The sequence below is a fragment of the Notothenia coriiceps genome, unplaced genomic scaffold (genome assembly GCF_000735185.1).
Source record: "Notothenia coriiceps isolate Sejong01 unplaced genomic scaffold, NC01 NC01_scaffold00037250, whole genome shotgun sequence".
Classification (NCBI taxonomy): domain Eukaryota; kingdom Metazoa; phylum Chordata; class Actinopteri; order Perciformes; family Nototheniidae; genus Notothenia; species Notothenia coriiceps.
In genome coordinates this window covers 10,126,777-10,152,184 of record NW_011369951.1, presented here as the reverse complement: position 1 = coordinate 10,152,184, position 25,408 = coordinate 10,126,777, and the positions used below count along the sequence as shown (strand labels likewise).

At 38.7% G+C, this 25,408-nt stretch overlaps 2 protein-coding genes across 2 annotated transcripts in view; one reads left to right on the top strand and one right to left on the bottom strand.

The window, feature by feature from the left end:
- LOC104967281 (usherin-like) overlaps positions 1 to 2,601 on the bottom strand; it is a 72,830-nt gene extending 70,229 nt beyond the window's left edge. Inside the window, exon 1 of the mRNA XM_010796696.1 lies at positions 1,769 to 2,601. Within this exon, the coding sequence (XP_010794998.1) occupies positions 1,769 to 2,022 (254 nt within the window). The 5' untranslated portion in view covers positions 2,023 to 2,601. The remainder of the gene's footprint in view (positions 1 to 1,768) is intronic.
- The window catches only part of LOC104967280 (recQ-mediated genome instability protein 1-like), a 26,711-nt gene continuing 3,495 nt past the window's right edge, over positions 2,193 to 25,408 (top strand). The window contains exons 1-3 of the mRNA XM_010796695.1: positions 2,193 to 2,298; positions 2,435 to 2,499; positions 8,491 to 8,515. Of these exons, the coding sequence (XP_010794997.1) occupies positions 2,193 to 2,298; positions 2,435 to 2,499; positions 8,491 to 8,515 (196 nt within the window). The remainder of the gene's footprint in view (positions 2,299 to 2,434; positions 2,500 to 8,490; positions 8,516 to 25,408) is intronic.

Below are 25,408 nucleotides of genomic sequence, written 5' to 3'. Positions count from 1 at the left end.
TCAATTAAAGCATGTATCTTCAAAACACTGTTTCATAAAACTACATTCACTTACGTAATATTGGCTGACAATAATGTCACACAACTGAAATTCAATTCTGACTGAATGTTTGTAGGGTTATAATCTAATTTGAAATCTTCAATAAATCACCAGCATCAACGTCTCCGATAAGTATCTGTAAATAAGCAATAAGAAGAAGCAGAAAGCGCTCTGGATTACGCTGCTGCCACTGCCAAAGACAGTATCTCTGGTTTGAACACTGTTTGTTTTAGTGTGCAGGGGGGAGTTGAGTGTGCATTTACTACACCCACATGTGTCCGTTTGACTTTCATTTACTACTGCCTATCAGTATTAAGATACAAAACCAAATACTTTTGTTAAAGGTTTAATGTTATTGTTTCATCTTCATTAAAGACTGCATTACTAATGAAACAACTGTCTGTGCGGTTCCTCTTGTGTTAGTATTTAGAAAAGAGCCAACACCTCAAATAAACTCTTAAGATTTTCAATCTGTCATTCAATTGACCTATTTCTGAAGCATGTTTTGTTAGCAGGTGAATTTAATAAGATTTGTTTGACTCAGCTTTTATACGAAACAGACATTGACACATTCATATAAACGGCTGTTTTGAGTATTAACTCCCATACAGGAGTTCAGCGACGTTTAAAGCTCATTATATTCTGTCATCGTGTGTGTGCAGATGGCTTGAATTTCGGTGTTAACCAATTACCACAGGCAGGGGACATGATATACATAAATCCACGTTTTCTGGCAAGGTCGTTTTGGAGATAGACATGCATGGTCATCAGTGATTTGTCTGTTTACATTAGTGCTCAGTGGCTGCTTCTCAGCAGACTGCTGGCTCACTTAAACAGCTTCCAAGGCTTCTCCCAAGTTCATCTCTGACAAGTTATTATCAACAAGGCCGTTTATCGGTGCCAAGAAAGATAGGGCAGCAATTCAATATTTTAATCTCCTCTTTTAATTGCTCTGAGATAAAAATGCTTCAACGTCAGATTTTATTTTAGACAACGTGACCATTCATGAAAAGGGAGTACAGTTTACATTTTCAAAAGCACACTGATAATTTATTTGTATTATCGTCACGAAAAAAGGGTCCAGTATTCAAGAGAAATGTTGACGGATTGGAAAATAATAACGCTTTTTTCATAGAGATTTTTCTTCGCTTCTGTGGCCCATTAAAAACACTCATATAAGCCATCTTGGGAAGTGTCTCGCACTAATATTTGGACTGTGGTGGTGTGCGGGTCTCGGTCACACAGACACGCGTAAAGGCACATGCACGCTCCTGCACACAGTAGGGCTTTGTCTAATAGCCGGAATGAGGTCTTTCTGACTCAAGTAATTTCTTTATTAAATTGTCAGTTTCCATGCTGGCGTTGAAAGACTGATGGCCTCATGATGGCAATGTCTCTGTTATGCAATGTAGGTTACACATGATGCGAGTCTGACAGATACCCGTGCCGAATAAATGAAAAAGGACTTACATTTTTATCCAAATTGGTAAATCTGCGAATTCTCTTTAAAATCATGCAAGATATTAAGACTCAGAGCGAACCGGTTGTGGCTCTTTCCTTGCGGACAGTGCAGCATGTCAGCTCCAGACACAGCTGGCAGTTAAGGGATAAAGGTATGGTTTATTTGGAAAGTGTTGGGAAATACCGCTACATCGAAAAAATATAAAAATACCATTTATGAATTCGACATCCCCATTATGTAAATATGATGTTTCTGAGAGACACTCACATGTCGGTGATGTTCTCCATCTCCGCCTCGCTCTGTAGGATGGGGAAAGCATTGATCTCCCGCTCCGGGTCCACACAGGAGATCCTGGTGCTGCTGCAAGTACAATAAGACGGGCATGCCTCCGCGGACATCCACGGGTCTCCAGATCCCACTGACACCCCGATCACTACAACCCACCACCACCAGCACCGCCACGACCCAGACCCTCTCCCCGGCGAAGAGAGAGCCCCGCTCCCGGGTGTCCAGACGCTCATCTCGGGTACCAACTTCAGCTATTAGGCTCGCTGAACAGCCCCCACAGCCCGGCCCAGGCGGGCTGGGTTCAGCCCCTGGTTCAGCCAATCAAGGAAAGGAGAAAAAAAAAGAAGCAAAATCCGATGCCTAGGTGAATGCAGGCAGTGCAGCTACAAAACCATCTACAACGATGACTGAAGGGATTAAAACCGGAGAGTGTCCTCCTTTCCTGCGCGTCTCCTCCAGAATCCCCGTCAGTCAGCCAGTCAGTCAAAATCACACTGCCACACTGACGGGTGTGTGCCAAGGAGGATCTCTCTCTCCCTCCCTCCCTCTCTCTCTCTCTCTTTCTCTCTCCCCTCTGTTTCTCTCTCTCTCAACCGGAGCCTCCTCGACACAATGTTCTCTGTGTTTGGATGAATCTCTTCTCAGAGATGTGTGGTGGTGGTGGTGGTGGTTGGGTTGGTGGCAGGATAGGGGACAGACCAAATGTCAGGGTGAGGGAAACTGGTGCTCTGAACGCTGGATGCAGGGGAAGTAGAGCAGAGGAGGAGGACAGGGCGTCAGAGCAGATCGTGTATAATGTGATACCTCATTGATCCCCTTTAGGGAAATGCTCATTGCTCTGCCTGTTCTGGGGAAAGGGTCAGGTGCAGAGCAAGAGGTGGTTCTCACTCAAGGGCACCTCAGCCAGAAAACATGCTGAATTTGTGTTTGTGTTGGTCACTCGTGAACCTTTGCACGTCTGTTTTAATATGTGGGATCTCATGGGTTAAAGCTACTTTGTGCCAGGCATCACCGGCCTTCAGATGGAGGGTGAGCGTCCTTGTTTAACAGAGAAAGAGAGGGAGGGAGAGGTGGGGGTAGTTTAAGGCGTTATTTAATTTATCTACTAGCTGGTTTCAGTTCATGTGCGTAAATGGGACTAAAGGAGCAATCAATTTACAGCCGCTAATTGTCATAATCAGTCTCACCATCACTCTCATCGTTCCTATAATCATCATTATCATCTGGCTGTTATTTCACAAGTAGACCTGTACAGTTAATCAGTGAAAACGAAGCTGTCTGAAGGAGGTCCTATGAGTTTACGTAGTCACACAAGTGCCTCATTTACATTCTTATCCTTGGTAAAAATCCCTGACAAAAGAATCTGCTGTTTCCCTTTGAACAATGCTTTTAAGCATTTATATTGTCAGGCCTTGAGCTGATGGGTGCTTCCACTGTGGAAGTGGTTTAGGATGTACAGTGCTCCATCAATCGTAAGCCCTGCAGTCAACTTAACCAAGTGGCTGCCAACGGCATGGTCAACAGTGTGTACATGAGTGAATATTAGCCTCTCTGAGCAGGTGGCACCTTGTGTGGCTGCTATTGCCTCGCTCTATAAATGTGTGTTAATGGGTGAATACGCTTTGAGGGATCACAAAGACTGCAGGAGAGCTATATAAAATGCAATCCATTTACTGTAAATGTATACAAGAGGTGGATGTAATGTCTAAACAAATCACATGAGACTGTATGAGACTTAGAGAGAAGGGGGAGCAATAACCCATCATCAAGTCTTTAGCTGGTGTGTACTAGACCAAGCGTCACCTTATTAAATCATTAGGCCATTTTTCATAATGATATGTGGCTCCCAGCCAAACCTGACCTGAATCAATAATCTGTCATCTCAGAGCGGAGGCTGTACGGCAGCATGCCTGTCACTCTGCCGCTGTGCTGCTCCTTCCGTTGGATTTATTTATAACACAACAGTATATTTACGCTGCACAGCCTTTAAAAGACTGAGCTTCTTCTTTTCAGTCTTTCACCTTGCACGTGCGACACAGAGAATGAGAGCACATCTTTCTGTGAGCAGGAACAGCCCAAAACACCACAGCTCTGAGGTACTCTCCTCTCTTCTCCTCTTCTCTCTTCTCTCCTCTCGAATCTATCCTCCCTTCTCCTCTTCTATCTTCTCTCTCTTCTCCTGTCTTACCTCTCATCTCCTCTGCTCTCCCGCTCTCCGATGTCCTGTCCCCAGCTCTAATATGACGTTTGTACTGACGCACAGGCTGTGCTGCTGAATAGAGGAGTGTAATTATGGAGCCCTGCCTGTGTCTGAACCAATCTGGTGGATGTCTGCCTCAGAAACCGGGTTGTACGCATTCTGCACGGCACCGTGTGGGTGTACCAATTAAAAAATGGTTTCATCAAAAGAATATTCTAATTACTCTCCGTTGCTTTTGATAATTTGACAGAGGTTGTAACCTGTGTTCAAGATCTTTGACACCATAAACATGCAATCACCATCTCAATCAGTGACCATGAGTTTTACTCCACACTGAGCATATTAGTATGCCACGCATATTAAGCTTCCTATTCAAATTGTAAAGCATATGTGTTAACTGAAAAAGACAAATCACCACTTTCCAATTGAACACTGCCTCCAACTGATGAGAATCAACCTTGTGAAAGGTGTCTCTGAAAAAGGGAACAACGTTTTGGGGTTTTAATTTTTAACTAAATTAAAAGAAAAAGTTGTTCATTAACATAAAGCAGCTCCAGCTCCAGGAATTGTTCATAGATGATACCAAATAAAACAAATCACAAATATTATCTGAAATGTGAATTAGTGTAACTGCAAAATGAAAGGTTTAGAAATCTTATGTTAATAACTACTTTTACTGTACTAAACTACTTAATATCTAAATGGTGTTCACAATCATCTATTGTGTCATCACACTAGGTTTGCAACTTAATAATAATAACAGTTATAATAATAATAATAATAATAATAATAATACGTTTAATTTGTGCTCCCGTAATCCTATTTTGTCGCATCACAATCACTTTTTGCATCACATTCACCTTTGATTATAATAGGCCTACCTTTGTTTCATGTTAATAATCTGCTGTTACCTGTACTTTAACGTTTTCCTCTAGATTAGAACGTTGTGTCTTTATGTTTTATTCCTTCAGGTTCATACAAGGTAAAGGCAAAATAACTAATCTTTTTCAAGTCCAAACACATTGAATCCTGTCATGATTTATTCATGTGGGTCTCACACACATGGGCTCATATCCTGTTTTACCCTAAAGCTATGAGAAGCAGAGGGATTGGGTCATGAGTGGGACACTAGACACACTGGGTGCAGAAAACACAATAGCTCATCCAGAGTGCAGTTTTTTCCTTAAGTAACTGTGAGTTTTGGCACATTGTGTTTGTATTAACAAACCTCAGTCAGACAGAACAATCAGTTTCTGTGGATTCAGAGTAGAAGTATATAACAGTTTTCTGTGGGGCCCATGTTTACTCAGTTGAAGTGTTTGATTTATTTTTCATTTAAGAAGGACTGAATGACACTCAGCTTTCTGAACTTGACTTTTAACCCACTCCCATGAGAGAGAGGTTTTTTGAAATCCGGCCCACCAAATGTGAGACAGATGCGAGTAATGTATTATGATCATTGTTCTTTTTGTTGGAGGGGGGGTCTTAAGCTTCATAAGAAGGTGAAACTACATTCATCTTGTTGGAGTATAGTTCTTTACCAATTGTATATGCTATTGGAATTGGATGTTATATGTTGTTTAATTTCCTATTATCAATCTGTCATTAACTCATCACACCTTTTTAAATGAAGGCTCCCTTTGAGTCTCCCAATAAAAACAGGTATTGCCTTTTCTAACCTCTACATACCAGCTATGTGTATGTTATGGTCCTGAGGAGTTATACACTAGTGCTCTCTAGTGGCTGTTGGGATACTTAGAGACTATGAGATTATAGCTTGACCTTTGCACACAATACAATGTTACCAGGGATGGCTTTTAAAAAAATATATATCTAGGAAAGAGACAGAACTATTGACAACAAATTCTACTTTTTTAAGGACACACAGGGACATTGTAAAATGTTCAGACTGTGCTTTCAGGTCTGAAATAAATGACTGAGTCGAAAATAAAAAAGGTAGGTCATTTCAGTCTGACTGCTATTTCCAATTTTTTAAGGTTTACTCCATTAATTATACCTGTTGTGTGTGTGTGTGTGTGTGTGTGTGTGTGTGTGTGTGTGTGTGTCTGAAAGATAACATTGCAAAGTAGTATCCCTCTCACAATCGCTTTAAAGAAACCAACAAGGACAAGGTATAGGAAAATGAAGGGAGAGGGAGAATGGACGGGGAAACGGACAGGACAGGTGTCTCCCAGCAAGTCTGTGTCAGGTTTTGAGAATAGGTGAAAAACAAAAGCTTTGTGGAATAGAGACGAAATGTCAAAAAAGGGGGAAAGACATCAAGGCCTTTGATTCAGAGGTGAGCTACACTTGCTTCTATTCCTAAATAATGGTAATTAAATCAATGGAAACATTAAGGAACACCTGCAGTCAGATGCAACACTACACTAGTTAGTTTTATGAAGAAAAAGAAGGCGTAAACATCAAAACTACATCCCTGCTATATCCCCAGCTTTTACTGAATCAGACCATTGACTATCTAATCAAGCAAATTATACAAAATGACATTAATCTAGTTACAATAATTTCAAAGTTTAAAGAGCAGCATCTCTCACCTGCACACGGTTTGCCAAACCAGAACTTATTGGCAATGCTTGGTATTCTATGCTGTGGTTTTAGTCTATGTAAGATAAGCAGGCTGTTTTAGAACTTCAGTAAGACACACTTCTTTAGCAGGGACACAATGTGCTCAATGTATACAAGAGAAGAAGCTTTCCCTAAACCAGTTTGCCTTTAGGTTCTCAGTAATGTGTCATGGTGCTAGCAACCTAGGGTAAGCATTTAGTTTATATTTATCCTAAAGCTGTGTGTTTGTGTGTGGCAGGAGAAGGATCTGATATACATTGATGCGGACAGCCCTCTCGAAGAACAAAACAAAAGGTTGCATATTTGGTTTATTTATTTGCCAAACACACATTCTTAATGTCAGATCTTCTCAGTTTATTCTAAATAAGCATCCTTTCTCCTGTTCTTCTGATGTCCTATCTGCTTATCTTACCCCTTATATTTCCCCTTTCGCATTTCAGGACTATTTGACAGAGCAGAAAGACCCGATCCGCCTGATAACACAACTGGTTTTGACAGCAGTGTTTCTTTGCCGTTGTAGTTTTGCTCTTAGCCCTAACTAGGTTGCAGGTCAGGATTTTTTAGTATTTAGATTTGTAGATATATATATAAAAATCTATTTATGGTATTGTATTGGACTTTCATTCTCCATGAAGGCTTAAAAAAGACTGTTTAATTTATCTGCTCTGCTCAGAAAAAACCTACATGCTTTGTGCCTCAAAGCATGTTGACATAAGCGTGTGTTTGTCCACTATCTTTTCTTTCTGTATGGATGTATTTAGTTCTCAATTTATCAGAAGATCTCTCTGTCACACACCGGTCATTTCAGAGCTCACATCAAATACACTTACACCAGGGGTTTTTTTTTAAACTGGAGGAGGTTAAAGTAGCAAATAAATGATTCAAATGAATTTTTCTGATCAGAGAAAATTATGCCAGCTCTGCGGGATGGATTTCATATTAATAGTCAATTTGTTTCAGGCTTTGTTGCCATAGTGATAGCTGCATGTGTCCTGAACTTCAACCGGGCTCTCGTGCTGCTGGTCATCTCCTTGGTAACCGTATTCTTTCTGGTCTGGGATTGGATGATGGAGTGCTATGGCAACCGGGAGGAGCTCTCTCCTATTAGAGACCTTCTCAGCAGGAACTTGTTCTGGATCAGATGGTGAGAAATGTTCTGTTTCAAATTTCAGACCCTGTTGTGCACCTTCCTTATCAGATGACTAACAGAGGCGGACTGACACTTTTAACATCACAATGGGCCTCATGCAGGACGTGATATAGGAAGAAATGCCCTCTTAATCTTGTGCATATCCAAAGATTAGAATCCTTTGATTTCTGATATTTAGGTTGTTTTTTTCTTTACAATGTATTCAAGAGCAATATTACCATGCGAATAAAAAACACATTGTTATCACAGCCCACAAAGGGAGAAAAAATGTATCTAAAATGTGAGGATCATAGAAAAAAGTGTGGATATCAGATGTTGTCTTCTGGGAACAACAATGTCCTCACACTGAAGAAAATGCATTGTTTGCTAAATCAGCAGGAGAACTACATACACAGAAAGGGCAGGAGGAAGGAAAGTGTGAGGAGAACTGTTGTGTGCTAAGCGCAATAAGGTAATTCACTAGCTCAAGGCTTATAGACTACCTTTCTACTTAGTACAAAGGTGAGTCACAATATAGACTTGTAAATATATCAGTGTAACATTAATAGGACAAATGTACTGTAACGAATGGAATTCAAACAGTAGATATAGGACACATGCTGGTGTACATATTGGAGCATTTGCAACTAAAGAGTGAGATATTCCCCTATGCAAAACATAACATTAAAAAGAGAGTGGATGCTGGATTTATATTTGTCAGGAGGACACATAATAGACTTTCAAATGAATTAAAATGTTGCTTGATGTTGTAGATAGCTAGTTTAGGAATTAAGATTTTCACCACATCAAGGTGATTATATGATTGTTTGTTTGTTTACAGCTTGTGTCCTCAAAATAAAGGGGTCAATGCCTTTGGGAATCTTTCTCTAGCCATTTAGTGTTTTTGTTGGTCTTTCTTTAAATCATTCACTTTGAAATCATATAACATTTATATTCATTTTTGACTGAAGTGTGAATACAAGAAAAAATAATCTATCCCTCTCCCCCCTCGTCTTTCTCTCCAGGATAGTGTGTGTGTTGCTGCTGGTTTCTGTGGTGTGCTGCTGTTCTCCAAACACCCATTCAGGTTGAAGGATGTGCACACACACACATACACACAAAACCAACTTATTGACCATATGTTGAACATAAGTGTTGCAAACTTGGGCAAAAATATTAGCACACGATCAATAACCTCAAAACATTTATATTTGGGGACCGTGATTTCTATTGTTTCATTTGTATATTTTACATTATAATTTTTCACTGTTTTGTTTCCTTCGATTTTCTGTGATTTATTTTACAGATTAGATTTATAATGCATGTTGCCATGGGAACGTATCCAGCAGAATCAATGGCTGCAGCTGGAAATATTTGTATTTAAATTTGTTTTGGGAACGGTTAACAACAGTTCTAACTAAAAACACAAAACATGAAGCGAATCATTAATGCAATGATTTACATCTGTGAATCTAAGCCCTTATTGTTCTCTGTCAGACGGACTCCCCTCTCTCGATCCGTCTATACATCAATGGGCTGACCCGCTCTGGGTCCATGCTGTGATGACAGAAGGGTTTGCCAGCGTCTCTGGGTAGCGTNGGGGGGGGGGAGGGAGGGGAGGGAGAAGGAGCAATGAGCTTATCAAAATTAACTCTATATTTAAAAGGACTCGTTTTAAGGAAATGCTAAATATCAAACATTAAATGTTGCTTCACCTCATGAAGAATTGATGTGTCTAAAAAATAAATAGTTGTCAAATAGAAAAGAGGATTAAGGTTTTTGTTGCAATTTACATCCATATCAAACATGTCATCACTCTGACATTGTGTGAACTTGCCACACATTGTAACACATTCATCTGGAGTTATGGTCAAACATGTGTTTTGTAAGGTCACAGTGAACTTGTATCTCAGTTTTCTTATCAGTTCCTTTGAGTCCATGTGGAAGTGTTAGTCAAATGTGGATATCGCAGGGACAAAGACAGGACACAAATGATCAAACTTTGGTTATCAAGACTCCTTTTATTGCAAGGTTGGGAATGCCAGTGAGTTGCCTGTAAACTGTAAATGATTAAACCAACACACAACTTTTCAAAGTCATGATTTGTATATATTGATTGTTGTTGTGTTTTTATCTTAATATGTGTAAATGTGTCTGTTGATTGTGTATAGGATATACATATTTTGCACATATTTGTATTTTTCTATTCGGGATTGTTGGAAACGTTATTTCTGTCTCTCTGTCTGTACACACAAACTGAAAGATTGACATTCAAGTTGACTTTGACATTGATATATAAACTATGTATAACATAGGACAAACATCTTTAGGAACGCTTTTAAAAATAATGATTTGACTCGAAAACGTAACACTCATGTAGAGATAGGACTTGAACAGCTCTGTCAGGAAGTGAATGATTGACACCTTTTTCTGTGTGCCTCTCTTTTCCGGTTGAGGCAACACACTTGTTGTCAGCATCAGTGATGTCCGCTCCAGCCTCTCTGGCCATCGCCAAGATCTTCTGGCCTGAAATAGAGACCCAGAGAGTAACCGCTAGTCAGGACCTCAAAGTCGAACATAGTTAGGAAAAGACTGTTTCAAAATGCTTATTAAAGCATCTTTCTTCATTTTCTGAAGTTACAGTTGTAATTAAATATACCTTTTGGTCATATTTGCTAAAGCTGTCACTATATCCTGACAGTTCAAACACATTAAATATGTGGAATATAATACTATAAATGTGTGTATATAAATTCAAACATTGACCTGAATACATTCACTCACTTTTGGCTTCTTTCTGTCTGTTCTCTGGCTGCTCTTACGTGTTCATGCCTTCATGATGGGTGTTTCCTGGGAGGACAGTTTCATTGTTGCTGAACTGATTGGCATGAAGACATTTTTCAATGAATTTGTTGCTTATCAGAAGTTGTCAGAGTTCATCATGAGACCGAAACCAGAAGGGCCAGAATATGTCAACAGCGAAAAGCAGTTTATTTCTGTGAGTCGCTCTCATCTTTTTCTGCCTAGGATGTTATGTTTATTGGTATGTTTGTCAGCAGCAAAACAGAACAAAATATGAACCATATTTTTGTGAGACCTAGTAGAAGGGTGTAGTAAGAATCAATTAAATGTTGTAGTGGATGGGAATCACAGGGCGGATACACAAATGATTTGTTTTTTTTGTTAACATTGCGGGATAGGACAAAGTCTTAGCGGAGGTCTATGTGTCCCCAGTACTCTTGTTTTATTCAGATTGTGTAGTTCTCTTTGTCCTATTATTATTTTATTGAATGAGTTGCCTGTGTAATTGGTCCAGTAGGAGAGCAGTTTTTTGGTGGTGACGATCAGTCGTTGTTGGGCCTTGGGCTAGAGAAAACTGTATGGAACGGATAACTTTAATTATGGCCCTTCATACCCTTTCCCTCAAATTGACGATTGAGGAGGCATTTGATTATTATTGAAGATGTTAATTATAATTGATGAAACTTAGCATATTATTAAGGAGACATGTTTTCATTGTGATGGCACTCTTGAGATTTACTTTTCAAAGAAAATATATAAGTTTTTATGTGGTTTGTTTTCTGTCTTTTTCCATGAACTATAATATTTATATGAGGAATCAGTACTTGCAGTATAGCACTTTTTAGCTTCTCTAGATATATTTAATGTCTTAGTTGCTGACACTTGAGAAATTCATATAAATACTACAAATATCATTAAAACAAATGTATAACAGTTATTACAGACTAAGATACAATTTCATTGATACTACAGTGATACTGTAATATTAAGGCAACAAGTAAAAGCAGTGTAATGCTCGGCCACTGGATGTCACTGGTGTCTTCTTTTTCTGTTCATTGCATGTCAGATTCAACAGGCCGAGTCCATAGACCAGTGAGTCAGACTGGTTGGACGGGCAGATGCAGAGAAACTGGCTCATTATACTGAAATAATCTGTCCGGACCAGGAGGAGGGTATCCTGTGTGCACGAGCACGCTGTCTGCAAATGACAGTCTCTTCATTAACTCTAGCAAAGGCTTAAGGTCAGATGGTTATCCTCTCGCTGGGCAGGAGGTGTGTTCCCATGTGCGAATTTCACACACCCACAGAGAGGGAAGATTAGCCATCAGAAGCTGACACACAGGACATTTTTAGGTTCTATGTTACCATGTGTCCCACATTGGAGAAAAAAAAAATCATAGTGAGCTCCTTTTCATATTTATCAGCACAGTCAAGAAAAAATGTTGCCTTTAACCAGGAGCTGTTAGAGCAGGAAGAAAAAACAAACATCATATTGTTGCTAAGGACTCATTGTGTTTTTCTGTGTGTTAAAGCACTCAAATGTTTCTGGAAGATACAACTAATTACAGGACATTAAATGAAGGTTGCATCTTTTTATCACATATTTAGCCCATTCTTTATTCTTGATGAGCTTATTTTGCTGTTGGGACCTTATGAATTCTATATTTCTATCTTGCTTATCTATCTGGAACAAACTCTCAGAAACCTGCAGGTCCGCTGCAACTCTGATTACTTTTAAATCCAGACTAAAGACTTTTCTTTTTGCCGCTGCTTTTAATTGAACTATTCACATCTTAAACTGCACTGTAACTTTTATCCATGTATTTTTTCTTTTAATGTTTCTTTTATTACCTTATCTTTTTAATGACTGATTTTAAATGCCATTTTCTTAATGCCTTTCATTTTTTTGTAAAGCACTTTGAATTGCCTTGTGTTGAAAGGTGCTATAGAAATAAACTTGCCTTGCCTTGCCTTGCCTTGCCTCATGAAGCTGGACTGTGTTGACTGTGAGTTAGAAATGTCATGATAAATTGAATAGCACTTTAGTTGTAATAAATGCAATGTGTTCCTGCATGAAATGAATCTTAATTCTAAATCTATATAATGCTTCATTAATCCTTAATGAAACTTTTAACACAAATAGCCATGGAAATCCTGAAAAAGTATATACTGTATATCCCCCCAAAAATCCAAATTTAAGGCATGGAATGAGAAAGTTAAAAATATATAAATATATATTAGCTGTATGAAAGAAAGAAAACGTAATCTTTAAATCATTTTGCTAAGCATTATATTAATTGATAGGGAACCTGCACTTCTGTTCAAAATGTTGGAATTTCACCAGAATCAGCAATTATATTCTAATGGAAAATATACGGTATATTCTGACAAACATGTTTAAACACACAAAAGAAAATACAAATAAAATTCAAACTTATATTTAATTCTAGACAAATGTTGATTATTCTTAGGTCAATATATGGTTCAAGAGCTGTCATTCATAATGCCAGAAATCTAGGAATATTAATCTAAAAGTTTAAAACATAAAAAAGAGACTGGTGGAATTTCGGTTGATGTGCTGTGTAAAAATAACCATTTGTACACAACATTATTCGAATTCTTCGGTTTTATTGTTTGTCTTTTGCGTATTTTCTGTGACACTGGGATTTTGCAAATCTAATTAAAAAGAGTTATGTATTTTAACATATGAAAGATGTGCCTTCAAGCATTGATAGTGTGCACACTAAATGTGAAATCAAACTTCCAAGTTTCTATTATATTTTTATGTTTTCTTTTATATGAGCCATGCACACAGAGGAGATTATGAAAGGAAAGAGCAAGATGGATAGATGGAGGGAGAGTAAGAAACAGCGAGATGCACTAAAAACTAGAAGAAAAAGGACTATTAGGAGACTGAGACTGCGGATATTGGATTGTCATGTAGCACCACTCCAACAGAAGGAGAGGGGGATGAAGAGGAGAGAGGAACTGATGGAGATGAAGTTGTCATCCAGCAGCACTCCAAAGAGCACACAAAGGGAGAGAGGGGCAGGGGGGGGGACACTGTGATGGAGGAAGCATATGGATGTGGAACGAGGAATGGTAGAAAACAGGTTTATGAAGGATGAATAGACAGAGACGGTTAGAGCAAAAAAAACGAGAAAGAAGGAAACAGATATGAAGATACACAGACAGATAAATGGATAGATAATCAGTTTATTGACAATCTCATTAGATACACTAACATGTATGTGACTGTTGGACCTAATCACTGTTCTCCATGATATGATCTCTGCCTAACAAACTTTAATTGATGCTTTAATTGCTCGTTGACACATAATTACATGGACGTGTCTCTGTGCAGAGAGAGAAATTAAAGAGGAGAATCCCTGCAAATGTGTGCAGACGGATGGATGCTCCACTACATTAATTATGGTGAACAGTGGAAAGGCATGTTTCTCATCAGAACAATTCCCCACAAAAGAAGTGATCATGTCAGTTGTATTTACATAATTTATACAGAAACATACACAGAATTCACCTTCTTGCATTTAAAATAGACAAAGAACATTAAAACCTTGTGTGTTCTTTTTTTTGTTTTATATTTTTATTTGGCTATAAATATGCATTTTAACTTTATATGGAAACTTTCCAACAACTACAAATGAAAATCATCAGTGTGGGGAAAACTCAGAAAGTGACCTTTTTTTTTCAAATGTCAGTGTCTTATACAGTATATGTGTTAAATTAACCAAAAAAGAAAAAGTGTAAAATAAAACCACTAATCTGCCATGGAAATATGAAAAGACATACATATTTATTTGTGTTTTAAATGAGTAAACTGTCCTATGTTTTATCATACACTCTTTATGTACGGTTTACATATACTGTACAAATACTCTATCAGTTTTTGATAGGCTGGATAAATTATTTTAACAACTATCACAATTAATATCCAGTGAAAAAATAAAGCACCACGTTAATGTTGAACCTTTAATTTGTGGGTTATAGGCAAGGTAGACAAATGAATTGAAATGATTATAATACACAGAAAAAACTGAAACGTTAAATGTAATTAAATGTATGATGTCAACAAATATAACATAACTGTATTAGGTTAGTTGAAAGCAATAATATTAGGTTTAAATGTTAGGTTCAACATAATATTATTGCCTTCAAATAACCTAATAGATGAGAGTAACACATGCGTCACTTTCGGGCAAAAAGTACGGCTCTGCCCACTTTTAGGGGAAAACAAAGCTGTCATTTAAATGGCGGTCAATACAAATTCTGAAGTTTTTGCCAATCCGATCAAAAATGTAAGAAAACCGTGGATTTTTGGATCTTCAAAAAGCCCGATTACAATGGCCAGACAGGCAAGCAATTACATAAAATCATTGGAAATCGACGATCGGGCTCGATATATGTTTAAATATAGATGTAGGCGATCAATGTCCATAGATGAGAATAACATCTACTTCACTTTACGGCCTCGCCAACTTTTGGGGGAAACCAACGCTGTAATTTGAATGGCGATCAAGCCTGAAGCCACAGAGCTCTTCTTTTACTGTCCTTTTTTCTTAGAAGAAGTACAGAAACCCTGAACTCTGGATTTGTTTTAATGTTTGAGATGCAATAAACGACACAGCAGCTTTTTGGCATGATACAAATATTATTTTCCGCCTTGCTAATGAGAGTAACAGCCGGTAACAGCCGGCGAAAATTACAGCCTTGCCTATTGCTTTTTAATTTAACTATATATCGAGCCCGATTGTCGATTTAAAATAATTTCATGTAATTGTTTGCCTGACTGGCCATCGTAATCGGGCTCTTCAAAGATCCAAAAATCCACGGTTTTCAAAATGTTCTGATCGGATTGGCAAAAAATTCTGAATTTGTTGTTGTTTTCCCCCAAAAGTGAGCGGGGCCGTACTTTTCGCCCGGAAGTGACGTAGGAGTTACTCATTATAGAGTCGCGAAGTCACGCCCATCTACTTTCGGTCCATGGGACCTTATTTCGGAAAGATTATGTATTGAAGTCAATGGAGAGAGAAAACGTATCTGTCGATCCCATTTGAATTGTGCCACGAACTACACATATGATGTTTGTCAATCTTAAAAAATCATTTCCATGTAAAAAAAGTCACAGTTTTTCGTAAAACTGTTGAAATATAAGACTATGAAATATAAGACTATGAAAAATACGCAACTAGAAAGACTACAAATCCCGGAGTCGCGTAAGTCATGTCATAACTGATGTCACAATTGTTTTCCTCCACCAAATAAGAGATAGCTAAGATAAGATAACTTTAACAAGATGCCTGTGTGCTTAGTACCAGGTTGTTATCATACCAGCAATGGGTCTTGCTCGTTTTTTCGCTTCCCGTCTGATGAAAGGACCAGGAGTGGCTGGCTGGATCAAGTTAGCTACCTAGCTAGTAGCAAACACGTTAGTTAGCATTACAGCCTTAGCCTTGTCATTTTTATTAGCCTTAACATGAAGTGACATTAAGTAACCCAAAATGTTAAACAGTAAGAGTAGTAGTCATATTTCGTGAACCCTTTGAAGAGTACTGTCACACCGGTGTGATCATTCTATAATACACCATTTAAGCCCGGGGGAGAAATGCTAACGCTAACGTTACATTAGCATCGGCGATCTTTTGTACTTCATGCTATCTGCACAAATGGTTGACATTAAACATTAAAAATATCAGGCAGTTCAGAGAGAATCAAAGGAAGGCAGGCAGGCAGCTTTGCATGACATTCTTCTGAACGTGTTTCATTGTGGCGATAGTGAGGGTAGTCAATCCATTGTTTAGCAAGACAGTAGTGACGGCCATCTTGGTGACGTCTGTGTTGTTGTTACTTCACAGTTTTAAGACCCTTTTTTTTTTTTGACTGGCAAAACTATCTTTTAAATTGACAAACATCATATGTGTAATTCGTGGGACAATTCAAACGGGATCGAAAGATAATCTTTCTCTCTCCATTGACTTCAATACATATTTTTTCCGAAATAAGGTCCCATGGAGGACCACCGGAAGGGGAGGGACTTCGCCACTCTATACACTCAATTAAAGTCAACATTTCAGCTTTTCAGTGTAATTACTTGTTAAATCAGCAAATCCTTTGAGAGAAACCTTGAAATATCAAGGTTTTTGTGTTAAACATTTATTAACTGTCTGTCAATCAACAAATGGATAAACTGTCTCTTTTGAGACATACAATACAATGTATCAAAGCATAATTTTTTTAAATATTGTTTAGTTAAAGTCTTACTTTGTTATGTAACAGTAGTCAAAGCTGTTGCACAAATGTACTAAAGTCAAAAGTGTTATATTTCCCTCTAAATTCTGAAGAAGCCGATAGGAATATGGGGTTATGGGCTGTAAGTAAAAGGAATGAAGGTAGTATGGGGAGCAAAAATTCCATATCTCAAGTGGAGTGCTGAGCTGGACTATTTCCTTTCCACGACCATATACGTATGTATCCCCCCTACCATCACAACACTGATCTCATGTTTTGTGCAATCATTATTCATCTTTCTGCTGAATGCCTAGAAAGTGAATTAGACGTTAGTGTTCTGTGACCATTTCAAACAGATTGAGATATTGTGATAAAAAGCAGATAACCCAACATTATGTGGCCCCTTTAAACATCTGATGCTGCATATTGTGTTTTGTTGGACAGCTCTTCTCGGAAACGTCTGCCAGGACTCTTGGACATCTTGTCGAGGCCGGGCATACGTGAAAATTGTGCCTCTTTAACCGTATGCATCAAGTTGCCTTCAGGAGTGTGGGACATTCAGTCAACAGTGAATTTTTTTCTGACAAATAATGCTACAACAACAACCATTTGTGGCAGGTTCTGAGAAAAGCTTCTGCCGAGCGAATGTTTTATGACGAAATGTGTGTTTAGCCACATGTGCCGTTCATCCCATGTGCTTTCCCCCCTGCTGGGACAGCTCAAACACACACATGCACACACAAGCTGCGCACAAAAACACGCTGAAGTGCATACGCTTGCTGACCAATGCACGCTTTTCCTCTGACAGACACACACATACACACACACAGATAAATTCCCTTTTGGAGGCGAGGCGGGGGGTCTGGCTGGGACAGAGATGGACCCATGCTGTGATCAGAGCAGCAGTGTGCGATTCACATTTCTCCTCCTCTCTCTCTTTCAATCTCTCGCTTCCTTGTCTCTCTTCTCATTGACCCCCAACTCCCTCTCCCTGCCCTGTTTACCCCCCAGTGCCTTTCAAAACCTGAGTGTTTCAAATGTATTCTGCACACAAACTCATCAGACTGTTCATGAACCTTAGAAATGAGTGATTGAGATCTGGTAATTTTAGCTATCTCTCCCTCTGGTTTAGAGGTGTTCCCTGTCTTTAACCACTCCCCTCCTTCCTTCTGTCGTTATTTCATGTACAGTAGCTAGCTGGTTACCAAACTCCTCATTACTCTAATTTAGAGAGCATGCCGCTCCCCTAATGGCCTTGGGGCACGAAGAATATCAAGTGCTGTTTAATTTTTAGATTCTATTCAGGCTTTACATTCGTGCCATCGCTCCACCGGTTATTCTTTCCATCGTTCCATCCATTTGGATCCCATTTAGTGTCCCTCCACAAACAACTTCTAAAATATGGCTCCAGTCCAACCCTTTCTTTTTTTGAGTGGAGGAGGGGAAGGATGTGGGTTCTAAAAGCATATCAAAGCATCACATCTTATCCCCTATATTTCTGTTCCACGTATCCAACAAGTGTTTACATGTTTTACTGTTCATGCTCTCCTCAATGCGTTTTTATGTAACCATATCGTTTGCTGAATTAGACAAATCTCCATGGTTACCGGGGCAGTTGAGAGCAGGTGGAGAGCCCTTGAGGATGCATTAGGACCTTCTTGCGAAGAGGGGAAGCATCTTAGCTGTAAGCTAAACTGTGCATCAGGGCGGCCTCAAGGGCCAACGCAGGGTTCATTGTCTCCATCTGGAATCACTGTGCATCTTAATATGAGCTGCAATCAGGGCCATCTGAATGACCAGATAATGAATATGCATATAGAAATGTAAGTACTCGAAAAATACGGTTCAGCGAAATAGAAAATTAGTCCGATTTCTTGTTTTTTTTCTTGTTAAAAATAATACATGGATTAAAAGAAATGTATGAATAACTCCAAATGAACTATTGTATAAGTTATGAAAAAAGTCAACAATAATTTACAGCTGAAAGATCAACAAATAACAAAATCACAATAATGATGGCCAAGACTCCCTCCTGAACAAAAGGGGGAAAGTGTTGCTTCTCTATAGCAGTAAATGCTGTGTTAGAATAGTTTCTGTATTCCCTGCAGACGTTGGTCTCAACATGAAAATAGATGTTGGCTTGGTAATGTGCCTTTCTAAGAAATATGATTGATATCAAATAATAAACCTTTTTTATTTAACAGAGAGGCTGTATGGCAACATACATTAAATGACAAATGTTAATGGGAAAAAAAAGAAATGTCCTTGATGCTGATGGTAACGCAAATTACAGTACGATGAGTGGGAGGTTGTGTGCAAAGAAAGTGAATACACATCATGTGTGTGTCTCCTCATGATGGGTGGTTTTACAACAATGTTGTGTAAATGAGAAGGAAATTATATTTTAGAGACTAAAATATATAATAATATAGGCCATATATAAGAAATATACATTAGTGAGGAAATTGACAATCCTTTTCATTTGTCTGAGGAAACTACACTGCACCTCACTGACGAGTTAGCAGCAGTGCTGGGACCTGCCGCAGCCTTAGTTATACAGGTCGGCACTGCTTTGGGATTTAAGGCTAATTGATATTTATTTGTTTTACTAATCGGTCACATTTTTTAACTAGCAGCTTTGTGCAACAGATACATTCAGACGTGCATCTGTAGTATTTGAGTCAAAGTCTATCTTTCTAACCACCCCTGTTATCGAATGATAGTTCATTTAAATACATCGAATGTCATTTCTTCCGTATATTAATTCTAATCCTGCTTCGGATTTTGCATCTTTAACTTCTGCCAAGCAACCATTTAATAATGAATCCATGAGGCCATCACTTGTATGCAGCAGCTCAAGTTGTGCAAGGACATAAATAAGAGAAAAGGGGGATGATGAGTATATTCGTGGTACAATTAATACCACTCCTCTATCTTTCCTCGCAACCCCCCACCTTCCACCTCTCTACCTCAGCCTCCTCTCAGCTTTGTCTGCACCCTCTCCCACCCTCTTTCCATGCTTGTTATTTAGCTTATAATTTCCTCCCTCCTGTTCCTCGTTCTCCTCTTCACTCCTTTCCCCTCATCCACTGTGGTATTAAGACTCATTACATTGGATTTCAGAGTGAGAGGCTTCTCAGTTTTCTTCAGTAACGGATGATTGAATTGAGTATAAAGCAGAAGGTTTCAACACAAAGATGGGGAGGGTTAATTTTAAGAGGGCTGCAAGAAGATAAAGGGGGATGCAAATTAATATACAGTAAAGAGACCGCAAAGTAACATTTGTTTAAATGAGATGATCATATGATTGTAAACATAAGAGTCATCATCTACAGTTATGATGCATTACATTTCATATTTTGTCCAGGTTTGTTTAAAGCTTGACAATCCTTTAAAAAATCTTAAGGATAAAATGAACTTGCATTCTCCTTGTTAGCTGCTGATTTAAAAGAAATGAGAGCAGAATAATTATTATTACCAAACCACTCTTCCTAATGTTAAAATTGAATAATTCAGCCACTAGATACAATATTTAAATGTTCTAACCTTATGGGAAGCTCAATAAAACACAATTAGGCAGCATTTGCGTCAATAGAAAACAAACATGGTTACAGGGGAAGACATTTGCAAGAGTGTGATAATGCATTCTAATGGGCGAGCAACAGCTGGACCATTTCTGATCGGGTCCAATAATAAGACTTGATCATGTCCCCGTAGAAACCCAAGACTAGTTTCTCATGTGTGTGAGTTTGAATAAATGAATTAGTCATTTTAAATGTTTGTATAATTTGTAAATCATTTTTCCTCCACAGCAAACATAACCCTGCTCTCAAGTGCTACATCTGATTTAGCTGCTTTTTGTGTGTGTGTGTGTGTGTGTGTGTGTGTGTGTGTGTGTGTGTGTGTGTGTGTGTGTGTGTGTGTGTGTGTGTGTGCAGTGCACGCAAGAGAGAGAGAGCGCATAACTACTTGCTGTAAATACACCTACGATCGACCTGTACCTCTTTTTTTAAGTTCTTTACCTGACAAGATAGCAGAAAAACAATCCTAACAGAAGTTTAATTAGCACCCTACTTTTGAGCCGACGATATAAGATAGAGCTGGAGAGACCAAGCGGAAAACACTTTTTTAAATAATTGGTCTCTCTAATGCTTTTTTCATGTAACTTACATCACAAAGTATATTGTATTGCCACAGCAATAAGACCCCTTTAACAACAAAGCCATGCACTAAGAGGAACTTTATTTTGTGAGTCATATTCAGAAGGACAATGTTGTAACTACAACATTTGAATATAATATATTTTTTAGTATAGGTTCTGTACAATACAACTATAGCTATTCCTTCTGTCAGCTTCAAGCAATCAAAGGCAAACATTCAAAATATGACAATTGCAAATTACATCCAATACTTTGCTTTTAATAAGAATTCGTCTCAGATGTTTCAGATTTTCTCTTGAAAAGACATCTCCTTGGACATTTCTGCTTATATTGGATAGTTACAGTGAAGAGCCATAGAGGAAACGAGGGGCAATACATGCAACAAAGGATGTCAAATAGAATCAAGCAGTTGTTATCCATAAAAACGTTGTCCTTTCAGCAGATGAATGTTAAAGCAGTGTTGTATTCTGCATAAAGATCATGCTGCACAGTGAATGTCAAAATAATAATACATGGAATATTTCTTATAGAACAGACAGAATTTTCAATTTATTTTATATCTGAGCCCAGCCTTATCAAATAATGTACCTTTCCACCATCTAAAGGAAATAAAAGTGCAACATGTGGTTGGTAACATGATAAGGAATTACCATGGATGTGTATATATATATATATATATATATATATNGGGGGGGAGAAACCAGAATAGAGGCTATTAAAGAAGAAGGGCAAGTGAGAGAAAGAGACACTGGAGGGTGAAGGAGAGAACAACAATAGCATAACATAGAGCAGAGAGGCATGGTGGGTTGAGTTTGCCTACAGCCTTCAGCAGCAAATCCTCCCTCTCAAGGCAACCTGAGGCTTTTTAATGCAAAAACACATTAAAATCTGTTTTGTATGTGTGTGTGTCTATGCATAAAATGCAGTCAAACGCCCTCCAACACATGAACTAAAACATGACATTTGTTGTAGTTGTCTTTCAGTTTAGAAGCTCTCCATTGATAGAAGTATTCTCTCTTTAACCTACGCCTACACGTAATCTCTTCTGCTGGATCTCATTTCCTCTCCGTTCCCTCTTGTCCCGATGGTTTCCCGATGGTGACCTTTTTTCTTATATCCTGCCTCATGAATGAGAGGCAATAGCTCACACACACATACAGGTGCGCATACTACATAAATCTAAATGTAAACTATATAAACGATGAACAAAAGATCAACTACAGTAGTCTCCTTTATGAACCAAACATTAAAAAGAGTTGATGACAGTGTTGACAGAGGCTGAACCGCTGACTGACACTTCTGAGTTCAAAGAGCAACGCTGACCTGAACAGTGCGTTTGATAGACCGGCTGTCATATGTTTGTATGTAGTTTTTTCCAGGCTGCGTATTCTTTTAATATTAACTAAGAGGACAGAACAAGGCTTCATGATGTTCAAGAGGTGTAAGGGCGCAGTGAAAGCACTCTACACAGCTTGTCAAATTACCTTCCTAATGGCCAGCTTGTCAGGCAGCCTCGTCTCTGTGGAGAAAGAAAGGACAAGTGGGGGGGGGCGCTCCATTATTTTCCTTGTCACAAAAACATTTCCCATTCTTCTCTTTATGTGGTTCCTTTGCTTTCTTTTCTTCTAAGTCCTGCTGCTCAAGTACATCCTGCACATATTCAAATGGTACTAATGCCTCGGAATATGAGAATAGGATGTGGAGGCCAGCTGTATTGTGGGCCTGTCAATCGTTTGTCTGCAATCTTTCAGAGTCGCCTCACCGGGCTGTGTATTTAATAGGCTTTAATTAAATCTAGTCAACCATAATTTACCTGAGTCATCGCAGTAGGTCAAAGACCTGATTAATTGTTTCGAAATCATTCAAGTCTTTTCATATTTTACCTTTTATACATTTTGTCAATCTGCTTTATTTCTTCTTCAAATGAAAGGATTATGCGTTCAACATTAGTTTGACTGTTAACAGAATGTATTGCCTTTGTGTTTTTTTTGTATGTTTTTGTAGAGTGATTGGAAACTGACCCATTGCATAGGCCCCATGGACTTTCTCACCCATCAATTACATGAAAGTACATTAGGGAATGGTTCTGTTAAGGCAATACACTTCAGGCAAAAATACATAGTTTGTCATGCCTTGGTCAATTTTAAGATTTTGTACAGTTCTTTTAGACTTGTGAAAAGAAAACTTTCAAATTGTAAGTTTTTATTTTGCTATGTCTATTTGGATCTGTAGAAAATGTCTAATACAAAATAATTGTCTGGTTTCCTTAAACATCCTAAACATATTTAGCCTATTCTCCTAAAGTGTGTAAACAATGTATGAATTGTACAATACATATCTTCAAAGGCCTTTTTTTCGCATACTCTCTCACGTGAAATCTTCACGTCTCACACACACCAGGCTTTCCAGTTTCATCGCTTTCTAAATTTTCAAAGATTTTTTAAAGGAAGCTTTGTTCTCTTAACCCTCGACAATACCAAACACTATTGTCTCAAAGTAAGTAATCAACTTGAAAAGTTTCATGGTTATTGCTATTATCGTAAACCATTTACTCTCTCTACAGTATAAACAATAGGAATGATTACATCAATCAAATCATTTAGGCACCTGATGATTGTTTAAGCCTGTGACCAATTACCGACCTCCCCTTTAAATCTAAAGAGGCGATCCAGGAAAGCCATGTTTTGTTGTTTTTTAGCTGGAGGATTTTGGTACAGAGGTTCTTGAAACCCTTTCACATGTTAATGGAAAAGTTATTGATCCTACCCTTTGATGGCCATATTCAGGGAGAACTTAAAGATCAGAGATTACCGAGCTGGAATTGTGACCTCTACCTTGGCCGGAGAAGGTAATGGCACAACTCTGCAAGTGTTAAAAAAAATACTTGACTTACACACAAAACAACTATACTGTATATGTTGTTGTGTTGTGTATTAACATTATCAAAAATGCTTCCAACTATTTTAAAAACCAGAGAAATACATAATCGGTAATGGTGTGTTTCACTTGTTCTCCTGTAAAGCCCCGGACACACCAAGCCGATTTTGGCCGTCGATGGATGTCAGGCCGACGATGAGCGTCCTGTCGCCCTACTCTGATTGGTGTGTCCCGCACAACTGTCAAGAAATCTGAACACTTTTCTTTTGACAAAGTTTAACAATCAAAAATAAAACGGATACAGATAAACCTAGACCCATCTTTTACGACTTATGTTTTACTTCACCACGACGCAAGGAATTTTGATAGGCATTTCGTATAAAAATCCGGATAGAGGATTTCACACATTTGTCTACATACTTAACCATGTTGTGTATAGAAGTTTCCGGAAAAAAAGCGGTAAATGAGAGAGGGCGCCCACTTTAGCAAGTGCAGAGTTGTGTGTGGTCCGAAAAGGTCGAAAGTAGCGATAAGATTTAAAGTTTCTTAAAAAATTTCCGTTCGAAACAAGAGAATTGGGAGGCTGCTTATGGTTTGTGATAACCGAGAGTTTCATTATTAGTTGACTTTTCAAGCTACCCAGTAACGGATAATAGCATTTGGTAAAATGACGAGGCGATGCTCATATTGTGTTTATCCTTACTAATGTAGTTAGTTTAGTAAATCCGTGGACTACTACAATTCGGACACCATGTTAATGCTGGAGGGGACAAATTAGATTTCTCCGCGTAGGTCCGTTTCGGGTACAAACAAACAAAAAATCGACGCTCCTAAAACCAAGCATGTCTCAAGAACTTTGGGAAAGTGTACAATTACCTTTTAAATAACTAGGAATGGGAAACTACCGGTATAAGTCCTCTTGAATTTCTAGTCCTAATGCGTCGACCTTAACACTGGAGATGGAACTCGGCCTCTTCCATTACGCGGTGTTGAGACGGGTTCACAATTTTTTTTATGAAACTGAAATGTGTGTTTTGTTTATATTGACATTACAACACAGCGACACACATAATTGTAATAGTTTTTACGGAACGGTTGATAAAATTTTGGTCCCTTTATGTATTAGCGCGATTAACCACACAAAGTGAACGAAGAGGACATTTCCGGGCCTGTGTGGTTCCCGGCTAAACGGGCGAAGCTACCTACAGTCCGGCTGCGTACTCGCAGGACAGCGGGTCGAGACTTAACCCACAGGGCGTGGCGAACGACAGAAAGCCGGCACAGCGCGGACAGCCAGTTTAATTAGTGAGACTAACCGACGAAGTCGATCGCTTAGTCACGTATTCTTCGCTTTGCGCTTCACTCCTTAGTTTGTTTGATAATTCTTCCGTTTAGACTCTAAAGTGAAATTGAGGTCGAGCTGTGTCGCAAGCCTCTTTCGGGGTACTCGAAGAGCCGACGGTCTACACGTTTTCCCTTTGCGTGTGTGAAAAAGCCGAACAAACAAACGCTAGGGGAGTGAAGGCGAAAGCGTAACGAATACGTGAACTAAGCGATCAGACCTTTGTCGGTTGTCTCCATCTAAATAAACTGGCTGGTCCAGCTGTGCCGGCTTT